The sequence below is a fragment of the Leiobunum rupestre genome, chromosome 2 (genome assembly GCF_980474605.1).
Source record: "Leiobunum rupestre chromosome 2, qqLeiRupe1.1.hap1, whole genome shotgun sequence".
In the NCBI taxonomy this organism is placed as follows: domain Eukaryota; kingdom Metazoa; phylum Arthropoda; class Arachnida; order Opiliones; family Sclerosomatidae; genus Leiobunum; species Leiobunum rupestre.
The window spans coordinates 43975418-43994148 of NC_143385.1; the positions used below are offsets into that span (position 1 = coordinate 43975418).

An 18731-nucleotide genomic window follows, 5' to 3' on the forward strand; every position below is an offset into this window, starting at 1 on the left:
TTAGTCCCAAAAATCGTTTCGCACCAGTTTAAAACAGCCACTGGTTCCACCCATAGAAATCTCATAGGTAACTAGAATGCTGCCGCCTACGGCCGAGCTTGACGCCAGTTCGCCTTGAACCTTCAGCCAATGAGAGGCCGTAGAGTGGTTCCGCCAAGGAGGATAATAATCCTCCTTGGATCCGCTACTATAGCGGGAGATAGGTGACGTCATTCTCACTGGTGACATTAAATTCTTGGCAGAACCACTCTTTGAGCTCTGATTGGCTGAGATCTGGCTTTCGTCTGCCACGGCGTTTGGCCCATTTGCCAGTTACACGGCAGCATTCTAGTTACCTATGAGATTTCTATGGTTCCACCGTCCCACGTCAATTTCAAAATAGTTTAAAATTATTCCGCGCCGGTTTCAAAATAGCCCTGCACCAATTTAAATCGTCACGCACATACGAACAACATGGTGACTTCTGCGTACAGACAATTCTGGAATATTTAGGAAGAGAAAGTGAATGAATTTCTTGGAACTAGAGTTGTAAGTCGGAAAATTTTACGGATTTTTCCAAAAAAAATAGTTATGTTAATTTAAAAAAAAATGCGGAAAAATTTCCAGAAAATTTCCGCAAATCGAAAAAAATAAAAAAAATAAACAAATTACTTTTTAAGGGTTTTTAATTATTTTAACTTTTTATCGATAAAAATGTCTTATAACAGTAAACATACTACAAAACATTAAAAGTCGATAATTTTAACGGCGGGCTTTATCTTACGCAATTTTAGATAATTCAGTCTAATGTCAAGTTGATTAAGTTTTGAACAAGGATAATTTGAGTGAGCAGACAGCTTTCGCATAAATAATTGGAAATTCGACCAAAAGGTGGCGATACTTCTGACGCAAATTTAAACCACGCACTAAACCTATATAGTTTATATTTTACCTAAAAAGACATATAATTTTCTACGTACACGCAAAGTTTTGCCATCGGAAAAAATAAAAAAAATTAAACAAATTACTTTTTAAGGGTTTTTAATTATTTTAACTTTTTATCGATAAAAATGTCTTATAACAGTAAACATACTACAACGGCGGGCTTTATCTTACGCAATTTTAGATAATTCAGCCTAAGCGTACAATAATGCACCAAAAATTTCGTTAATTCAGACTAAGCCTGTACAATAACGTTCGATAGTTTTCGTTAATTCAGCCTAAACATACAATCATGTACGATAAATATTGTTAATTCAGACAAATCCTACAATAATGTACTATAATTATCGTTATTACAGACTAAGTCTACTATAATTCTCGTTGATTCAGACTAAGTCTACAATAATGTACAATAATTATCCTTAATTCCGCCTAACCTTTCGAAGCTTGTCACTTTTAATATTAGTTTTTTGTTTTAATCCAGATTTTTTTCTCATTTGGCGAACTTGATTTAAGTTTTATTAAATTTTTCCCTCTAACGTTTAACGTCAATATACCAACCAAATTAAATTTTCCTCCAATTTCCCGGCTCCAGATAATTGTTTTCCAAAATCGATAATTTTCTGGCCTAGGAACGATAATTTAATTTTCAGTACCTGGCAACGCTGCCCCGTATTATCTCGAAGAACGCGCACTGAAAGCCCACATACACATTCCTGGATCAGTAGTATTTAACAAAAGCTTCAGCTATCTCGAAATAGCGCTTAGCCGTAGTAAAAGGTTAGGCTCATACCGAAAGAACATTTTTCCGTAGGACGTCTACCACTGCAATTATCTGATATTTAAATTTTAATATTAGAGATTAAATAACAGCAGTATATAATATATTTATTACGAGAAAGATATCCAATTAGGCCGTACAAACGAAACCCAAGAGTGTTTATAATTATACATAGAGAGAAAGACTATTTCGAGATGGTGTAGTTTCAATCGCGTTAGAATTTTTTGCAAGGGAAATGAAGTTAAACTTGCGAAGATACTTGTTTCAAGCTATTTCTATTAGTAGTAAAGAAGATAGCTACTTCTCTCTGAGCTTTATTTTATTTACTTCGGATAAAAGCGATAATAGCTATTAATGAATAGTAACTCGATCATATATATGGCAAAAAAATTAAGCCTAATGTCAAGTTGATCAAGTTTTGAATAAGGAGAATTTGAGTGAACAGACAGCTTTCACATAAATAGTTGGAAATTCGACCAAAAGGTGGCGATACTTCTGACGCAAATTTAAACCACGCACTAAACCTATATAGTTTATATTTTACCTAAAAAGAAATATAATTTTCTACGTACACGCAAAGTTTTGCCATCAGGGCTCAAACGTTTGCTTTTCCCGGGGCACGTGCTCAGTTACGTAAATCATTTAATAAAGTCAAATTTTACTTGGTACTAGGGGGGATGTCACTTTTAAGGAACTCATCAGATACAGGGCTGATTTGGTTTAAGGGGAACTTAACCAAGTTAACGCTAAATCTTGTCTCAACAATTTTAGAAAAAATTACTTATTCGTGACTGAAACGAGTCTAGGTGGCGTAACGCCTAAGATCTGGCGTCTGCTACAGGTAAATTAAAAAATCCAAGTATCATTATTTATAAAATAAAATTAACGAATAACGTTGAGGAAAATCTAAAAACATCTGATTTAGCCGCTACCGATCTAGGTTTCGATGGCGAACCAAAGGGGGCATAGCGATAGTTTTCGGTCACGAATAATCTATAAAAAAAACGTTTAGGAAGGTTTTCCTTCGATAAAAGATTATAATTGATTCCATATTATCATATATAAAAACACGGTGTATATATTTAAATAATAATCAGCTAGGCTAATACCAAGGCACCACCTTAGGCCCAAGTCATCTAGCGACTTAACTGGTCATAATCTACTTGAAAGGGTTACAGTAATAGATTTGTAATCACACCGTAATCGTCGTAACTACCTCGTATTTACGCCCTAGTCATTTTGTAATCGATGATTACGTAATTGGTGTACAGAATTCTTTTTAAGTGGTTAGCAATTTAACACCATCGAAAAATGATGTCTAATTTATTAATAATACATTTCAAAGTTGAGATTTCTTTAAAATATCGATAATTATGTTTGGATGTGTGAAAATTAATAATAACTCTCCCATAATTCTTTAAAATATCGATAATTATGTTTGGATGTATGAAAATAAATAATAAGTCCTTTTTTTGTATTCACGGAGTCAGCTTACATTTTTCACCCCCTCCTCCCCCTAATCCGCCTCTGGAACGCCAGGCTGCCAGAACCTCCGTGTATGCAACGAGCCTCCAATTAAACGATAATGGAGAGCATATTTAGTTCGGTATTTAGAGTAGCAACGAGAGGTCTGTGGAGAGAGCGCGCTGCCGAGCACCCGACTGATTTCCAGAGATCTCGTGTCGCGCTCTTTATAAGTCCCATTAACACCCTCCTCTCCCCCTTCGACCCCGCGCGTCCTGGCTCCCCCTTTCGGCCCCGGCCCGCAACTATTTAGATTAGAAGAACGCGTGCCATTCACGCGCCGCGAAACCTACGTCAATGGTTTGACGTCATTGCGGGGAGGAGGTTCGGCCGCTAGAGATCGAAATCGAGCGATTTGCCAGCGCGCGCTCTCTCTGCTGCCAAAAGCTGATTTTATTACTGTATTCTCTCTCTCTGTCGGTGGTGTACTTTTATCTTTTATCTCGGTTGCCATGGCGACGATTCACCGAACCTTTAACCGAGTTCTAAGATAAAGTATAATCGCTTTTTATACCACCCGCGCGCCATCTATATATTTGTTAGCAATTTGAAATATTTCGATTTCAGAGAAGTAAACAGAAACGGCTTTGGACAAGCGGAACGCAAAAAGGTCTAGGTCTCTTACTTTTATTTTTTTTTACATTTTAAATGGAAAAAGACCTATATTTACTATTGTATATTTTACGCATTATAATTAAACCTCGAATACATATACTATATACTATATTTCCGCCACTGAAGACAAAGTTAGAAGTTTGTCTTTTGGTTTGCAGAATGACTATCAGGTTACATTGAATGCGATAAATACCAGGCCTTGGTCTGAAGCAAAAGTTAGCTGGCGAATTAGATTCCTCGTAGTCGTTACCCGGAAGATACCCACAGCACCAAGTTCGCTTACGGAGTACGTGTGAACTTCATAAAAAGGTCCATATATATTCTTAGGTATGAATGAAAGTTTTACATTCACAAGACAGACTGCATTACGGGCTTCGTCGCCGTTTTGCGTCCGCTTGCTAACGCGTCTTGTGATGACGTCACTCCGTTACTAGCTCACAGTAAAATATTCCCCAAAGTGACAAACTTATGGAACAATATTATAGACTGTCTTATGCTACTACCAATAATGACTGGGTTGCTACAGTACCTGAAAAACCTGGAAAAGTCAGGGAATTTATTTTCGGTTTCAAATAGGATACCTTTACTAAAATATTGGTTACAATTACCAAATTTTTGCAAAAAATAGGTCTGAGAAACTACTTTATCCCCTTCACGCCGCGATAGTAGGGGCATTGAACAAGGTACGTGCGTAAACTGGCTCCTAAAAGACCAACCACAGATCTTACCGAAAATCCCGATAGAGTAGCTAGTATCATCTGTTTGGTTGGAGCTCTTAGGGTGCAGGAAACAGGGGCTTGCGTCTCTGATTACATGGAAACCATTGGCAAAAGGTGGAACAAGGTTCAAATTAGAGCTTTCATGTTATTAGATACCATAAGTATAAGAAGTATCCATTACGAGATAAGTATTAATCGGCCTTACACTGCTAATGTTATTCTCTAGAACCACGTACCTTCGCAGGCTCCCTCTGATTTGTTTCAAAATGCTTTTTGGGGCTAAATTCATCATATTTAGCGCGTTCCACTAGTAAGACCTCAGAGCGCTCTAAAATTGGTATTTGACGTCATAGATCTGCCTCCTATTTTGTTGGAGCGCCACTGATATATGTTCCAGTGGAACACGCGTGGAAATTATAAATCAACCTTCCGGTGACAGTGAAGTTAAAATGGCGGTAGTACAAAGACAAGGCTTAACTATTTACCTCGTTATCATCATAATTCATAACCACTTCATTTACATAATTAATAATTTTGGGTCTAGTTATGTTTGGTGCATAATATTTTAATGCTATAGCTTCCAATTCTTCATCAGAGCTGACAGAAGATAACTCCAATAAAATGTAAGCTGGCCGAAATCGAGAAATTAGCCTTTTAGGTTTACATAGAGCCACGTAGCGGCCAAAGCGAGAAGCTTAAAAACTACAGGATTTTCGTCTGCTAAGCAGACGCTTTGGTCTCTTAAATAGTCTGCTTAGCAGACGAAAATCTAGTAGTTTATGAGCTTCTCGCTTTGGCCGCTACACGGCTCTATGTAAACCTAAAAGGCTAATTCTGTCTCTAGCAGCCGACATTTCGCACATAAAAATTGCTCGCAATTTGTTGATCTTCCAAAATGTTCGGATCAACTTCGAGCGCTCGCTGCTAGATCACGATCGCCAGTGGAACACTCGAATCTCGGCGAGACCTGCTCTCGATTTCCCAGTGGAACTTAAAATCAAAAATCGAGCGATATCGGAGCGCCCGAGATCAGCCAGTGGAACGCGCCATTAGAGTTTCTAAAACTATTACAACTGGGGAAATGATTTATTAATGAAACTTTTCACCTGAGCGGTATGCAACAAGTGTCTCCTTTTAACCAGTTAGCGTTTTATTGACATATTAAGCCTTAGCAATAATACGGCTTTCCATTTACCGGTGAAACGTTTCCATTATTTCAACAAGCACTACATAAACAGTAACTTGCAGGTTCTGACTCTCAAAAATATTACTTCTTTTCAATTTCCTTGAAGATGTTTTATTTAAGCATCTATTACAACGCCCATATTTAGACATTTTTTTATATAATTTGACAATAGCAGACATATATCACAACGTGGTCCAAATTAAAGGTGTTAGAAATGAGCATACTCCACATTGCTAATGCAATATCTATTTATTTTTTGCGGAACCATCGACGTTAAAAAAATACATTATAATTTGGAATAATAAAGGTCTATAATTCAACGTCGTCTTGGACACGCGGACACAAATATCTTGTTTATCTCGTGGCTGGGCTGTCTCGCCGTGTTGTTTATGTATTATTTGGGGATCAGCGTCCTCTGTCGGCGCTTGTTGGTGGCCAGATCGTGGGAAACAAGCGCCAAGCAGACCGTAAAGCAGCTGCCGCTTAGCCCGCAAAAACGTCATTTACTGCCGCCATCTCGCGGTAGGCAGAAGAATTTATTGGAAAATCGGGGATCTCCGATTACGCGCGGGGCGTTGCGATAGCAGACGAAGCGCGACTTGTTAAACCTGTTCTCAGAATAAAAACAACGTAACTCGCAAAAATCGAGTTTCGGTAAAATTGATAGTTCACAAACTAGGATTTAGTTTGAGAATCTACATAATGTTTCTGAGGTCTGAAGTAAACTTTATTTGTTCAACTTTCATTTAATTTTTTACATATTGGTTTGAATTTGCACAAATTTAAAATTTGTATTTGGATATTTTATATTTGGATGTAAACCAACTCGACTAAAATCAGCTATAACAATATTTCTGGAGATCCACAAAATCTTGAGAAATATCAGAAATATTAGAGTGGAGACATAAGTCTATAATATTGTTCCATAAGTTTGTCACTTTGGGGAATATTTTACTGACAGCTAGTAACGGAGTGACGTCATCACAAGAATAAAATCTCCCCCTAGCGAGGCAAGAAAACGTGTGACGCGTTAGCAAGCGGACGCAAAACGGCGACGATGCCCGTAATGCAGTCTGTCTTGTGAAAAGCTCTCAGCAAAACTTTTGCATGTGAAGAATAGGAAGTGTCACACTTATGTAACAATATTATACACTTATTTTACCGCGTATAGTATCCGCCATTTTCGAAGATGGCGTTGGGTTTGATCCAAAACCATAGTTTGATACTCTAGAAAAATGCGACCAAATCGGCTAACAGTTATAGATAGTATAGTTTAGATAATGGTTCTCGCCATTTTCCAAGATGGTGTCAGATTTCAATAAAAATCTACTGGATTTGACCAACAGAACCTAGAAAATTACATGAGCAACCATACCAATTAGGCGTTGTATTTCAAACAAAAACGAAAAACTTAAGGAATTATAAACTGGGTGTGACAATGTAACACGGTTAATATAATCCATATCATGTTAGGAATGTTTAGATTTATAAGCTTTTTCTAGAGTAATTTTCAAACCGAAATATTTTCTTAAAACTAGTTACTCTTATTATCATTAATATCTCAAAATCTAAATGATTAAATACCTTTATGATACCACTACTCGTTTTATTTTAATGAACGTTCGAAACGGACAAAGATAGTTACGACGTTTTCGAACAGAGAAGACTGTGCCGACCCCTCTCGCTGTCTTGTTTTGACCGAAAGTTCAAACTCCGTGGAGGAAAAGTCGCGAAAAATACGCGTTTATTTCGAGCCAAGTCGGGGTCGCGTAAGGGAATGTTTACGACTGTTGCGTAGAAAGCGAAAGCTCTGCTCCTGGCTGAGCTATTGTGTCTATTCGCGCAGGGTTCTTTAGGGCCCTTGTGCGAAATTGAAGCCAGTAGGGCAACGGAACGCAAAACATAATACGCGACCAAACAACAATCAGCGTTGGCGCTATAGGTTGTTTTCTCGCGCGACGCGTCTGTTGTTGTTGTTGTTGTTGTTGTTGTTTGTTGGTTCGCCTTAGCTCCAAAGCCGGCGTGGAAGTTCTTTTTCCCTTTTTCTTGTCCAGTTTTCAGAACTAAATTTGTCTTATGGTCGTAATCAGTACATTTGCTAATTTTGCGTACGGGATTTTGAATCTCAAAGTTATTTCAGAAATCAGAAACTAGAGTTGTTAATTTTCAGGAAAAATAAATTGCAGAAACTTTTCCGCAATTCGGAAAAATAAAAAATTGAAACATAAATTACTTTTTAAGGGTTTTTATCTTTTTATCGATATAAAATGTCTAATAACAGTAAACATACTACAAAACATTAATAGTGTTACATTATTAATCAGTTTAAACTATTCTAGAGGTTTAGTTTTACCATAAGTCTATAGTATTATTCTATAAGTTTGTCACTTTGGGGAATATTTTACTGAGAGCTAGTAACGGAGTGACGTCATCACAAGAAGAAAATATACCCCTATCTGTCAAAGGCTACGAGAGCGGACGCAAAACGGCAACGAAGCTCGTAATGCAGTCTGTCTTGTGAATAGCTCTCAGTGAAGCATATGAAGTAAAGAAAGTGTCACACTTATATAACAATATTATACACTTATGGTTTTACTTTTAGATTCGCAAAAATTAGGCGAAAATTCCCCTTTTTTAATTTGCAAACAATATATTAGACTAATCATGGAATGAAAACTTTTTTTATTATTTTCGGAAAATTTCCGACTTACAACACTATCAGAAACTATAACTTTGAGATTTCAGAGTACGATTTTCTTTTTGAGTTCTGTTTTGTTAGACTGAATTTCACCCAGATTTTGGGATTTTAAAGTTGACTTACAAATTTAATGTATAATTTGTATCTGATTTTTACGAATATCGGTAATACTAGAAGTAGGGGTATCCAAATTTTCCAATTTAAAATATTGCCATTATGACGACAATGCCAAAAGACGGGTTAAGTCACCCATCGAAAACACGTAGGGAAAACTTGTAGAAGTATAGACGTACCATAATTCTGCACAATCTACACTCCTACAAGTTCCACCTACATGTTTTCGACGACTAGCTTAACCTCTCTATTTTTTAAGGACGAGATCGTGGTTGCTATTAAAGGATTTTCGAGTTAAACATTTGGAAGGTCGAGACCTCCATTTGGACACCCCCGAAAGAGGCCTTCAGGGTCAGTTGGCAAAATGACCTTTCTTATTGGGACCCATTGTTTTCCAAGAAAAATTGGAAGGAAGGTGTTTGGCCAAGAGAATACGTAATCACTTTAGTATAGCCAAAGCTACCTACGCGATATATGCACACGCTAGTAGCCGTAGCGCCACCTAGCCTCGTTTCGATGTCGTACTCAAAACAATGAAATGTGTTTTCATCGAGCACACGTTTTTATCCGATTATTAGTTTGTTTCGTCAGTCACAGCCCATTAAGAGGGTATTAGTAGAAAACTAGGTAGTTAAAGATACTTATTCTGGATAAGGCTTTATCAAAACGCGTGCCAGATCTTATACTTTCCAATGCTTAAGATTTACTGAATGCAGATATCGAGATAGACCACATAGAACGCTAGGCTAGGATGGACGATGCTCCGTTTTTCTGGTTTGTTCTTTCGTGTGTGGAACTAAAACGTAGATAGATGGCGGTAGTGTTAAGGTCATCTGGCCAAAAAATCTGTAGGTCCGTGCTTTCTTAGTACTCGAAGCTCTCACCAGGCGACACTGTTTCTGCTTTTGGACTTCATTCCCTCCCAAATGAATACCCTCCTCACTTTTACTTCGCTTGTAACATTCATTTGCTAATCGATTACATTGATACACTTTTGCCAATTAAGTCACTTTTGGCTTCTGACATTGTCTCTTTGGATGAATTTAACGAATTTGGTTTTCTTTCCGGTGCAGACAATTGACGGAAGGGACTCTCGAAGACAATTTGGTGGGCGACGGAGCCAGGTTGATTCTTGTGCCCTGCGTTGAAGCCGGACTCTTGGTAAATACAGCATTTCCTTATGACACCATTTTGATACTTACTTTCCATCTATAAAATAAAATGGTGCTAAATTTTCAAGCTTAAATAGATATAGACCGATAATATCTTGTCGAAGGAGGCGACCCTTTCACGAGAGTAACGCCATTAGAGGACGATTTTTAAATATCCGAAGTCTAACCAGATGGCGCCATCGGTCTGAAACGAAGAAATTCGAAATTAGCTTTTTTCGACGGTTGAACTTTATCCGAGCTGAATTTTTATATTTTTCATAACACATCACTTAAAGGGCCACATAATCATTTGGAAAATTCAACCCGAATTTCAGATAGCCCCTCCCCCTTCCGTACCTCGTGATAGTAGATTCATCGAATGGTAATTTGGCATTTTTCAAGCTCTATTTCCGAAATTCAAACGATTATCTGCCTCTTCAAAAACGTGTTAAAAAGTCTAATTTGGCCCCATCTAGCATAAATGAAATCATTAAATTCGAACCTCTAAGGGCTTCGCTCAAATGTTTGTTTCCCTCTACGCAATTTGTGAATCGCTGTATTGAATGAACACTTTGTAATGAGCTGATTTGTGTTTCCAACAGACACTGCGTCCAGAACATAGTGTTTTGAAGGCATTGAACACGCTCACTGACGCTCAAGTAAGAACTACTTTCCTTTCACGTGTCTGGTTCTGTAAAACTAGGGTTGTAAAGGCTTATTCGCACGAACCAACATTATCCCCCAACTTTGTTTCGCCAAAATACGAAAATTTGTCAGCAGTGTTCCAAAAATCAAACTTTTTTCGAATTTCGTGCATACGGTAATAAATAATGGTAAATATTGTTGTATATTGTATAATAATATGTTAAATCAAGAAAATCATTAAACAAAACGAAATACATCAAATTTAGATGATCTTGCACTTAGGTCGTTAGTAAGAGAGACTTGCCACTTTCCGTTTCGGAGGAGTATAGACACCAAATTTTGACATAATGTGCATACAACAGAAGTCCACCCAATAGCTGTTAGTAAACTATTCGTGACCGAAACGAGTCTAGGTGGCGTAACGGCGCTAGCTTCTCCGAGCTAGCGCCTGCTACAGACAAATTAAAAAGTCTACTGTGGCCATTGTCTACTTTCGCGCTATTTCAAGCTAAACTCTTTTAATTTTGTATTTTAACTTATAAAATTAATATTTAAGTGTAGAACAGCCTCTTGTTTAGTGCCTAAAATAATTTTTACAATATGAAATTTAAAATTAATTAAGTTATTACGTTATAATTCGGACCCCCGTAGCTAAACAAGTTGGGCAAGCGCCCAAACTACCCTTTAGCTAGAACCTTATATCTCGTTAACTATTAATATTAGAATTATCAAAAATTATTTTAAGCACTAGAGGAAGGTTCAGCCTAATAAGAAAAATATAATTCAATTATGTAATTGTTAAAACAGAAACGTTCAGCTTGAACGAAAAAGAGGCTTTTACTATATTCTTCCCCCTTAAGAACGTTTTTTCTTAAATAAACTTATCAAAATATAAGCTAACGATGCGAAATGTATATTAAAATGCAAGTATCATTATTTATAAAGTAGGGATGCACCGATATATCAGCCTATTTTTCTAATATCGGTATCGGCCAATATCGGCTTAAGCGAAGCCGATATTGGCCGATACCGGTATTAGAAAAATATTTTCCGAAAAACATTTAAAAATAAGAAAATTTTCGATTAACTAACTAATGATAATATTTATTTGATTGGCCGCGCCACGTACACCAGACTTCAGAAGCTAGATCACACCTTTGTTAGACAGGGGGTTATGAGTTTAAACAAATAAAAAACAACGATATTCGATTTGTGATAAAAAATATGTATTAAGTAAAATGAAAAGAAACATTCGGATACGCTCTTGCAAACTTTTTTCATGGAAAATTAGAATAAAATGGTATGACAGTGTACTGAACCGTCTTTTAAAATGATTTTATCATATATACTACTGTTATGATAGATAACGTTTTTAATATCGGACGATATCTTCCACGATATATCGGCTGTACCCATATCGGTGCATCCCTATTATAAAGTCAAATTTACCAATAACGATGTGGAAAAACTAATAACGTCTGCTTTAGCCGGTACCTATCTAGGTTTCAATGGCGAACTAAAGGGGGCATAGGGATAGTTTTCGGTCTCGAATTGTTTTTACCATACATAAAGGTCGGTTTTCACAAGAACACAAATGACACGATGGTGCTTCGACGCTCGCCGACATGACATTTTAGGCTTAGTGAAAACTCTGCATAACCACGGCCAACTTTGGTTTATGGCGGGAAAATCCTTATTCATGGAATTTCGGCGAATGGGTTGGCCGCTATTGCGCGAGTGTCAAAGATAGCCGTGGCATAACCAAGGTTGCCACAGTACCTGAAAAACCTGGAATTCCTGGAAAAATCTAAAATAAAGGTTAAAAATAGAAAAGTTTAGCACAAAATAAGTTGGGGAAAATATCTGGAAATGGTCAAGGAAAACGTGGAAAAGTCAGGGAATTGGAATCTTAAAAACTATGGCAACCCAGATAACGGATATTGAAATTTACCAAATGCTTTTCAAATCCACATTCGTTAAAATATTTCTCTATTTGTAACGCAGGTGGACAATGTTTTAATGGGTCGCGTCCCTTTGAATCTCAGCATGAGATTGGGCGGTCACATGATGTTCATCCAGCTTCAGCTGACCACGACCAATCAAAGAAAGGAGACGACGTCCAAGCAAAAGCAGCGGCCAACGGCGTCCGTCGGCCCACAGCCGCCGACCAAAGCGTCGCTTCCACAGAAACTGAACTTAAAACTGCCGTCGTTCATGCCGACGCCGCCTCTCACCCCAGCATCTCCCAACAAAACCGCCTGTTTCACTCTCCCCAGTCAAGTGGCGACGGGGGCCTTGCCAACTCCGCCGTCGTCGCCCGAGACCACGGACGCCCCGCCGTCGTACGCGCCGACTGCCGTCAACGAATCCGAGCTTCAGTCGACCACGATGGGCCTCGGACGACTTCAACTTCAACACGTTAGTCAAAGTCAATTAACGACTCAAAACTTTAGTTCAATTACGAGTGGAAAGGTCGCCACGCCAAAGCTGAAAGAGTCGACGACGCCAACGGCGGCCGGTAGCCAACAGTATAACAAATTGGCGGAAGCCAGTAGAAACCTCACGCAAACCCTTAAACAACTCTCGTCGGTGGCCCTGGATGGTACAAATAAAACTCCTGAAAAATGCCAAGTACGTTGCTCTTTTATAAAAGAATCGAATTCGAACCATTCTGCATTTTTTCATAAGGCCTAGTTTCATTAGGCCGAAAACGCCACGACGTGACGGTTAGCTTCGACGCAGAAAATCCCCGTTAGGCCTAATACAATATTTTGCGTCCGCCCTCGTCGTCGTCGCGTTTCTGTCCTAGTGAAAACCAGCCTTAAAGGGGCTCCAAAGTTCGGTGGCAAAATATGTGTAAAGTCAGTAAAGTGTGAAATTTACGGTTGACTCTGCCCGCCTCTGCCAAGGCCGAGTGAGGGGCTGGGGGGAATGAAAAGCATGCTCAATTTTCTTTTTTTTGCCACCGAACTTTGGAGCCCCTTTAAGGTTTGCTTTCACTAAGGTATAAACACCACGACGACGAGCGTCAACGCAAAAAATCTCTTTTGGCCTTCCATTCAACTAGCTGGCGTCAATTTTGGGACGTACAAATGATAGATTTCCACCAGCGCACATCATAATGCATTTTTCTTTGATGTACGTCCCAAAGTTGAGTGACGCACCGTAACGCCCGCTAGTGTAAACCAAGGCTAAGGCTTAGACCTAATACAATTTATTTTGGGTCGACGCTCACCTTCACAGCGTTTTTGCTCATGTAAAAGCCAGCCTTAAGTCTGTGTTTTTCCCATAAGTAGGACACTTACGCTAAATATTATGGACTTATTTAACCGCATTCACACGTACCATCACAAAAGTTCGCGAGCGCTCCCGCAATGTTTGGATCAACTCACCGTGCGAACAATCACCTTTCTGCTTCAAGTTCAAAGCGTTTCAAACCACTTTCATGACATCATCGCGTATCACGTAACGACGCGATAGATAGAAACGATACAAAAACTGTAGTGCGTGGCTTGGTGGGAACACGCTCGAGACCGGGGTTTGAATTCTGGTTTCTGCAGTTAACCTTTTCCTAAAACATCTGTATTTCTATCTATACAGAAAATACTTTTAACAATTAAAGTAGTTTCGAGATACCAGAACTCGAATCCCGGTCTCCTGCGTGACAAGAAGCGTGCTACCTTCACACAGTGGATCTTCTCGTCATTTCATTGGTCGCCGTTGAGGACGCGATATTATAGCGTTTTCCATTTGATTGCTCAAGATTCGCTCCGAATCTGTCTCAATCGACTAGAGTAAAACCGCAATTGGATCATTCCATGAACATATTCCCGCGCTTTGTTGTAGTAATTTGAATTTTCGCGTCTTGGTCTGCCATTTTGTCAAAAAATTTAAAAGGAACACGCAAAAATTTGCTTCGATCTCGACCTTGATCCGTTGATCTGTCGAAATCGGCAGAGCGATTTCGGAGCACCCAAGAGCTGGAAATGGAACACGCGAAACTGGATCGGAGCAGATCAGAGCACGCAAATGGAAGAAAAATGTTGATTAGAGCGATCTAGAGCGCTCGAGAGCAGTCAAAATGGAAGACTCTATTAGTCTCAAACTTTCACTTTTACAGAGTGGACCAAATAATTGAATATCCATGAGCGAAATAAATTTATGGTCCGTGCGAATAGTTTTGATTAGTGTATCATAGCCGGAGTAAATATATTCGCAGGCAGGATGCATTTTCCGTTGGGCGCAAATTTACAGCCAAACGCAAAACTCATTTTTGCTAACAAACATGACAATATATCGTAACTTTAATATTTAAGACGTCTAAACACGATAATTCTATTTTTGTTTTACAATATTTTTATGTATGAAATATAATGAGAGTATTTATGTTTTAGGTTTGCCATTGCTCAAAGCAGAAAAATGGAGCAGTTATTGAGAGCTTATATCATCATGGAAAAGGAATTTACTCGGGAACATTTGTGGGTAAGAAAATAATAAAAATCTTATTTGACATAAATATTTAACAGATTATGCTACGTTACTTAAAAAAGGCAGATTTCGAGAAAACAAGTGAGTCAGTGGGGACAATACGCAAAAACGCAAAGAGTGATTGGTAAACGTAAAAAAAAAATATTTTACCTAGTTAATCTTTAATGATGGATATTTCTGCTCCGACTTTGCTGAAGACGGCGCCACACAACGAAATAGCAGTTTCTTATTGGTTTCTTTTATAAATTAAAATTTTTCTGGGTGGGTTAGCATTTTTACCCACCTTTTAATATAGACGTATACCATTACTATTTATTTTACCGACTATTGTCTCAACATTAATCATTGTCCTTAAAATATAAATAAAACATTCTTCTTTATATCCAGTGCTCTAGCCTCAGGGGTTTGCGGGTTACAACAAAAATAAAAAACATGTTACCCAGTGAATAATCCATTAGTTAATTAATACAATTGATGTCAGGTAGGATAAATATTTAAAGTTCCCCTGGTTTCTTTGCAGGATCTCTCAGCCCATCGTTGCAAGACAGAGATGGCCGTCCACGACAAAACATTAGTACCATAATTCACATACTTAACGATCTCTTAGGAGCTTCTCTGAACAGTAATCCAACATGTAAACCTGGTTGTTGCGCGAAGGGAAATCTCAACATATCTTTAAGCAGTGAAATTACGAATACTACTAGCTCGGGGCAACATCAAAATTTCCCCTCGGCTGGTAAGTTTATAAATCATACTTTATGTTAAGTTTCATATAGGGATGCATCGATATATCGGCCTATTTTTCTAATATCGGTATCGGCCAATATCGTCTTTAACGAAGCCGATATTGGCGGATACCGGTATAAGAAATTCCTGAATCAAGTAAAATGAAAAGAGATAGTTTGCAATTTTTCATGGAAAAATTAGAATAAAATGGTATGAGTATGACAGTGCACTGAACCATCTTTTATAATGATTTTATCATATACACTACTGTTATGATAGATAACTTTGTTAATATGGGTCGATATATCGGTCACGAATAGCTGTACCCATATAGGTGCATCCCTAGTTTCATACAATTGTTGCACTGTTAAAAAAATCTTTTAAACAAATCTTAAAATTCCCCGACTTTCAGACCCAATTTAAAATTCCCTGACTTTCAAACCCAATTTAAATTTCCCCGACTTTCAAACCCAATTTAAATTTCCCCGACTTTCAGACCCATTATAAAATTTTCAGTGTTTTCCAGGTCAACTCTGTAATAAAAATAATCATTGTAAAAACGTTCAATTATTTTTAGATCAAACTTCACTTGTCAACGAAAACGAATTGATTAGAGGGAAAATAGAACATATTCAAAGCATGATGGAAGAGCGCAAACAGCGAAGAAAAGCAAGAAGAGAAGTTAGGGGTTCCCCTTACGGTAAACCAGATACCAATAAAACCAATAACGAGATTTCTTCCCCCGTTACTGTTGAAATGAAACAAACTGAATGCTCAATTTCACTATCCTCTAAAGACGACCTGAGTATGGAGGTGTGAAAAAGTTTATCGAGGCCTGTGGAAGTAGGCTAATATTAAAATGGATTTGAAAAATCAGTATTGTAATTTCTACCCCCACTGCCTTGAGGTTGGGAGGTAATTCAACTATTTAAAAAAAAAAGTTAGATGGTGCATAGCTTGGCTATTGTCAGTTTCACACAGTATTCTGGACAAAGGCATAAAAATTAAAGATTGAAAAATGTCTTAACCCAGTAGCTGGTGGATTATTATGGCTGTTAATCGATGTACATATTTCCCCCTTTTTTGTGGTTAAGTCGTCTACGAAATGAAATTTGCCAAAACGCATAAATGAAACTCACCAACGATTTTAAATATCGCAATATTTGGAATCTTGAATTTCTTCAGTAAGATAGTAGAGGAAATGTATAATACAAAATAATTAATTAAACTAAATAATTGTCTTATTTATTACCATATATTGTCTTTTTTTTAAATAAATTCCCAAACTATTTTTACTCCATTTACCAGCGATTATTTTTCGATTTCATTTTTAAAATTGTAAATAGTTACCTTCTGCACTAATTTGTGTAAAATTGAAATTTTTGAAGCTCGTACGTTATGACAGAGTTCGTGCAGGTATTATATTATTGTTCCTTATTTAGAAATACAAATAGAAGTGTAAAAATAAGTATTAAATATTTTCCCCTGTCTTAGTATTTTAGCAAAAACGAAATATTTCCATGGTAAAGCTAAAAAAAATGTTCAGCTTGTATCTGAAATTTAAAAGTTATAATGACAAATTTGCTTCACACTGACAATATGAGTTGAAGTTTTTACGAGAAGTTTATTTTTAAGTATTATATGAAATAGTATTTTTTTTTCAGTGTGAATTATCCCAGTTTATGATAGTTTGATTTCAAAATAGTTAAAGCAATACTCTGCATAAAGTAACCTGAAAGACTTAATAACATTGGCAGTGGTCTCAAAAGCTACTCAACACTACGGAATAAATGATTTTTCATACCTCTGAAGTATTTAACTTTACAGAGTATAGTAATTTCTATAGGCTTTGAGCGTAGAAAGTATAGTGCGATTTGTTGTAATATTTTCCTAAATAAACCTGCAGAAAAAAAGCAGACGAATGTTCGAATTTTCATGCAGTGGCATTGGCACTGAGCTTCGAGGGCTAGTGAAACGCTCAGATAAAAAAATTCAATGACTCTATTTTCATGTTTCAGCTCTTGTATTCAAAAAATTATGATTGCAACAGTAGCACACCCAGAAATAATTGAAGGTTCAGATTAAAAGTAATAAGTAAAAAAATTCAATGTAAATCCATAAGTTCTAGAGGGGGCCTGGGCCCTCCACTGGATGGCAATTAATTTTAACACTCATCTAATTGGTGGTAATTATTTGTCTTCAAAATTTATAGTACACACGAAGCCTATAAAACAGGAGTACTTGTTATTGTACTGTTAAAGTTAAGCTTGTTTTTTCCCCTGTGGGAGTAATGCTATGGTGTAACACCCAGAGTAAATAATACCTTTGGATAAAACAAAGGTAAAAAATAATGTTAGAAAATCCCCTTTACTTTAAAACATCAATAAGTACACACTCAGAGAAATAATTATTTAAAAATGAAATTTATTTCATATTTAAAGAATTATAAAAAGAGCTATCGTTAATTGCTAAGTGTATTTTACTGGCAGAGTATTCTTTTAAAAATTAATGAAATTTAAAATAAAAGTCTGCAACCTTTTTTTAAAGCAGCTTTAGGTTTTTATTAATTTTCTCATTATAAAAAAGCACTGTAGTCTGCAGTATTCAAGTACCTTTTGTGCGCAATTATTGACAAAAACCAATGTAAGATATTTAAAAGAAACAAGATTGAAACCAAAGAAATATTAGGACTGTTTTAAAAGTTTGTCACTGGTGTTAAGACTAGTATTGCCCAAAATTTTAAAATCGCTAATCCATCTCCGTGGAATATATCTATCGTCACATTTAACGCAAAAAAATGATTTATTTATATCTGCATAATAGTATGTAAATAAATACAGTAGCTTATCGAACTTATCTAGAGCTCAATGTGGTAAACTAATATTTTCAAACTAATAAGGATAAGTTACCATTTAAATTATATAGTGTTTAGGTAACTTAAAATGCTTAAATTAATCCTTAATGGAGGTAGATGGCTACACCTCGTTCTCATTTTTGTTTTAAGTAGGCATGTAAAATCTATGCAACATGATTTTAAAGAAATTGTATTTTAATTTTTGTTGTTTAATGAGAATAAAATGCTTGTATGATAGTAAACGCATATTGGGATTTTTATCTAACTTATAATTAATGTACATTTTGCCATTTAATTGTAGAATATAGT

The 18731-nt window shown here is 36.9% G+C and overlaps 1 protein-coding gene across 1 annotated transcript in view; it reads left to right on the top strand.

The window, feature by feature from the left end:
• The window catches only part of LOC149957583 (midnolin-A-like), a 41561-nt gene extending 22897 nt beyond the window's left edge, over positions 1 to 18664 (top strand). The window contains exons 2-7 of the mRNA XM_090165637.1: positions 9632 to 9719; positions 10312 to 10368; positions 12359 to 12985; positions 14749 to 14836; positions 15363 to 15578; positions 16146 to 18664. Coding sequence (XP_090021763.1) covers positions 9632 to 9719; positions 10312 to 10368; positions 12359 to 12985; positions 14749 to 14836; positions 15363 to 15578; positions 16146 to 16387 — 1318 coding nt within the window. The 3' untranslated portion in view covers positions 16388 to 18664. The remainder of the gene's footprint in view (positions 1 to 9631; positions 9720 to 10311; positions 10369 to 12358; positions 12986 to 14748; positions 14837 to 15362; positions 15579 to 16145) is intronic.
• The last annotated feature ends 67 nt before the right edge of the window (positions 18665 to 18731 follow it).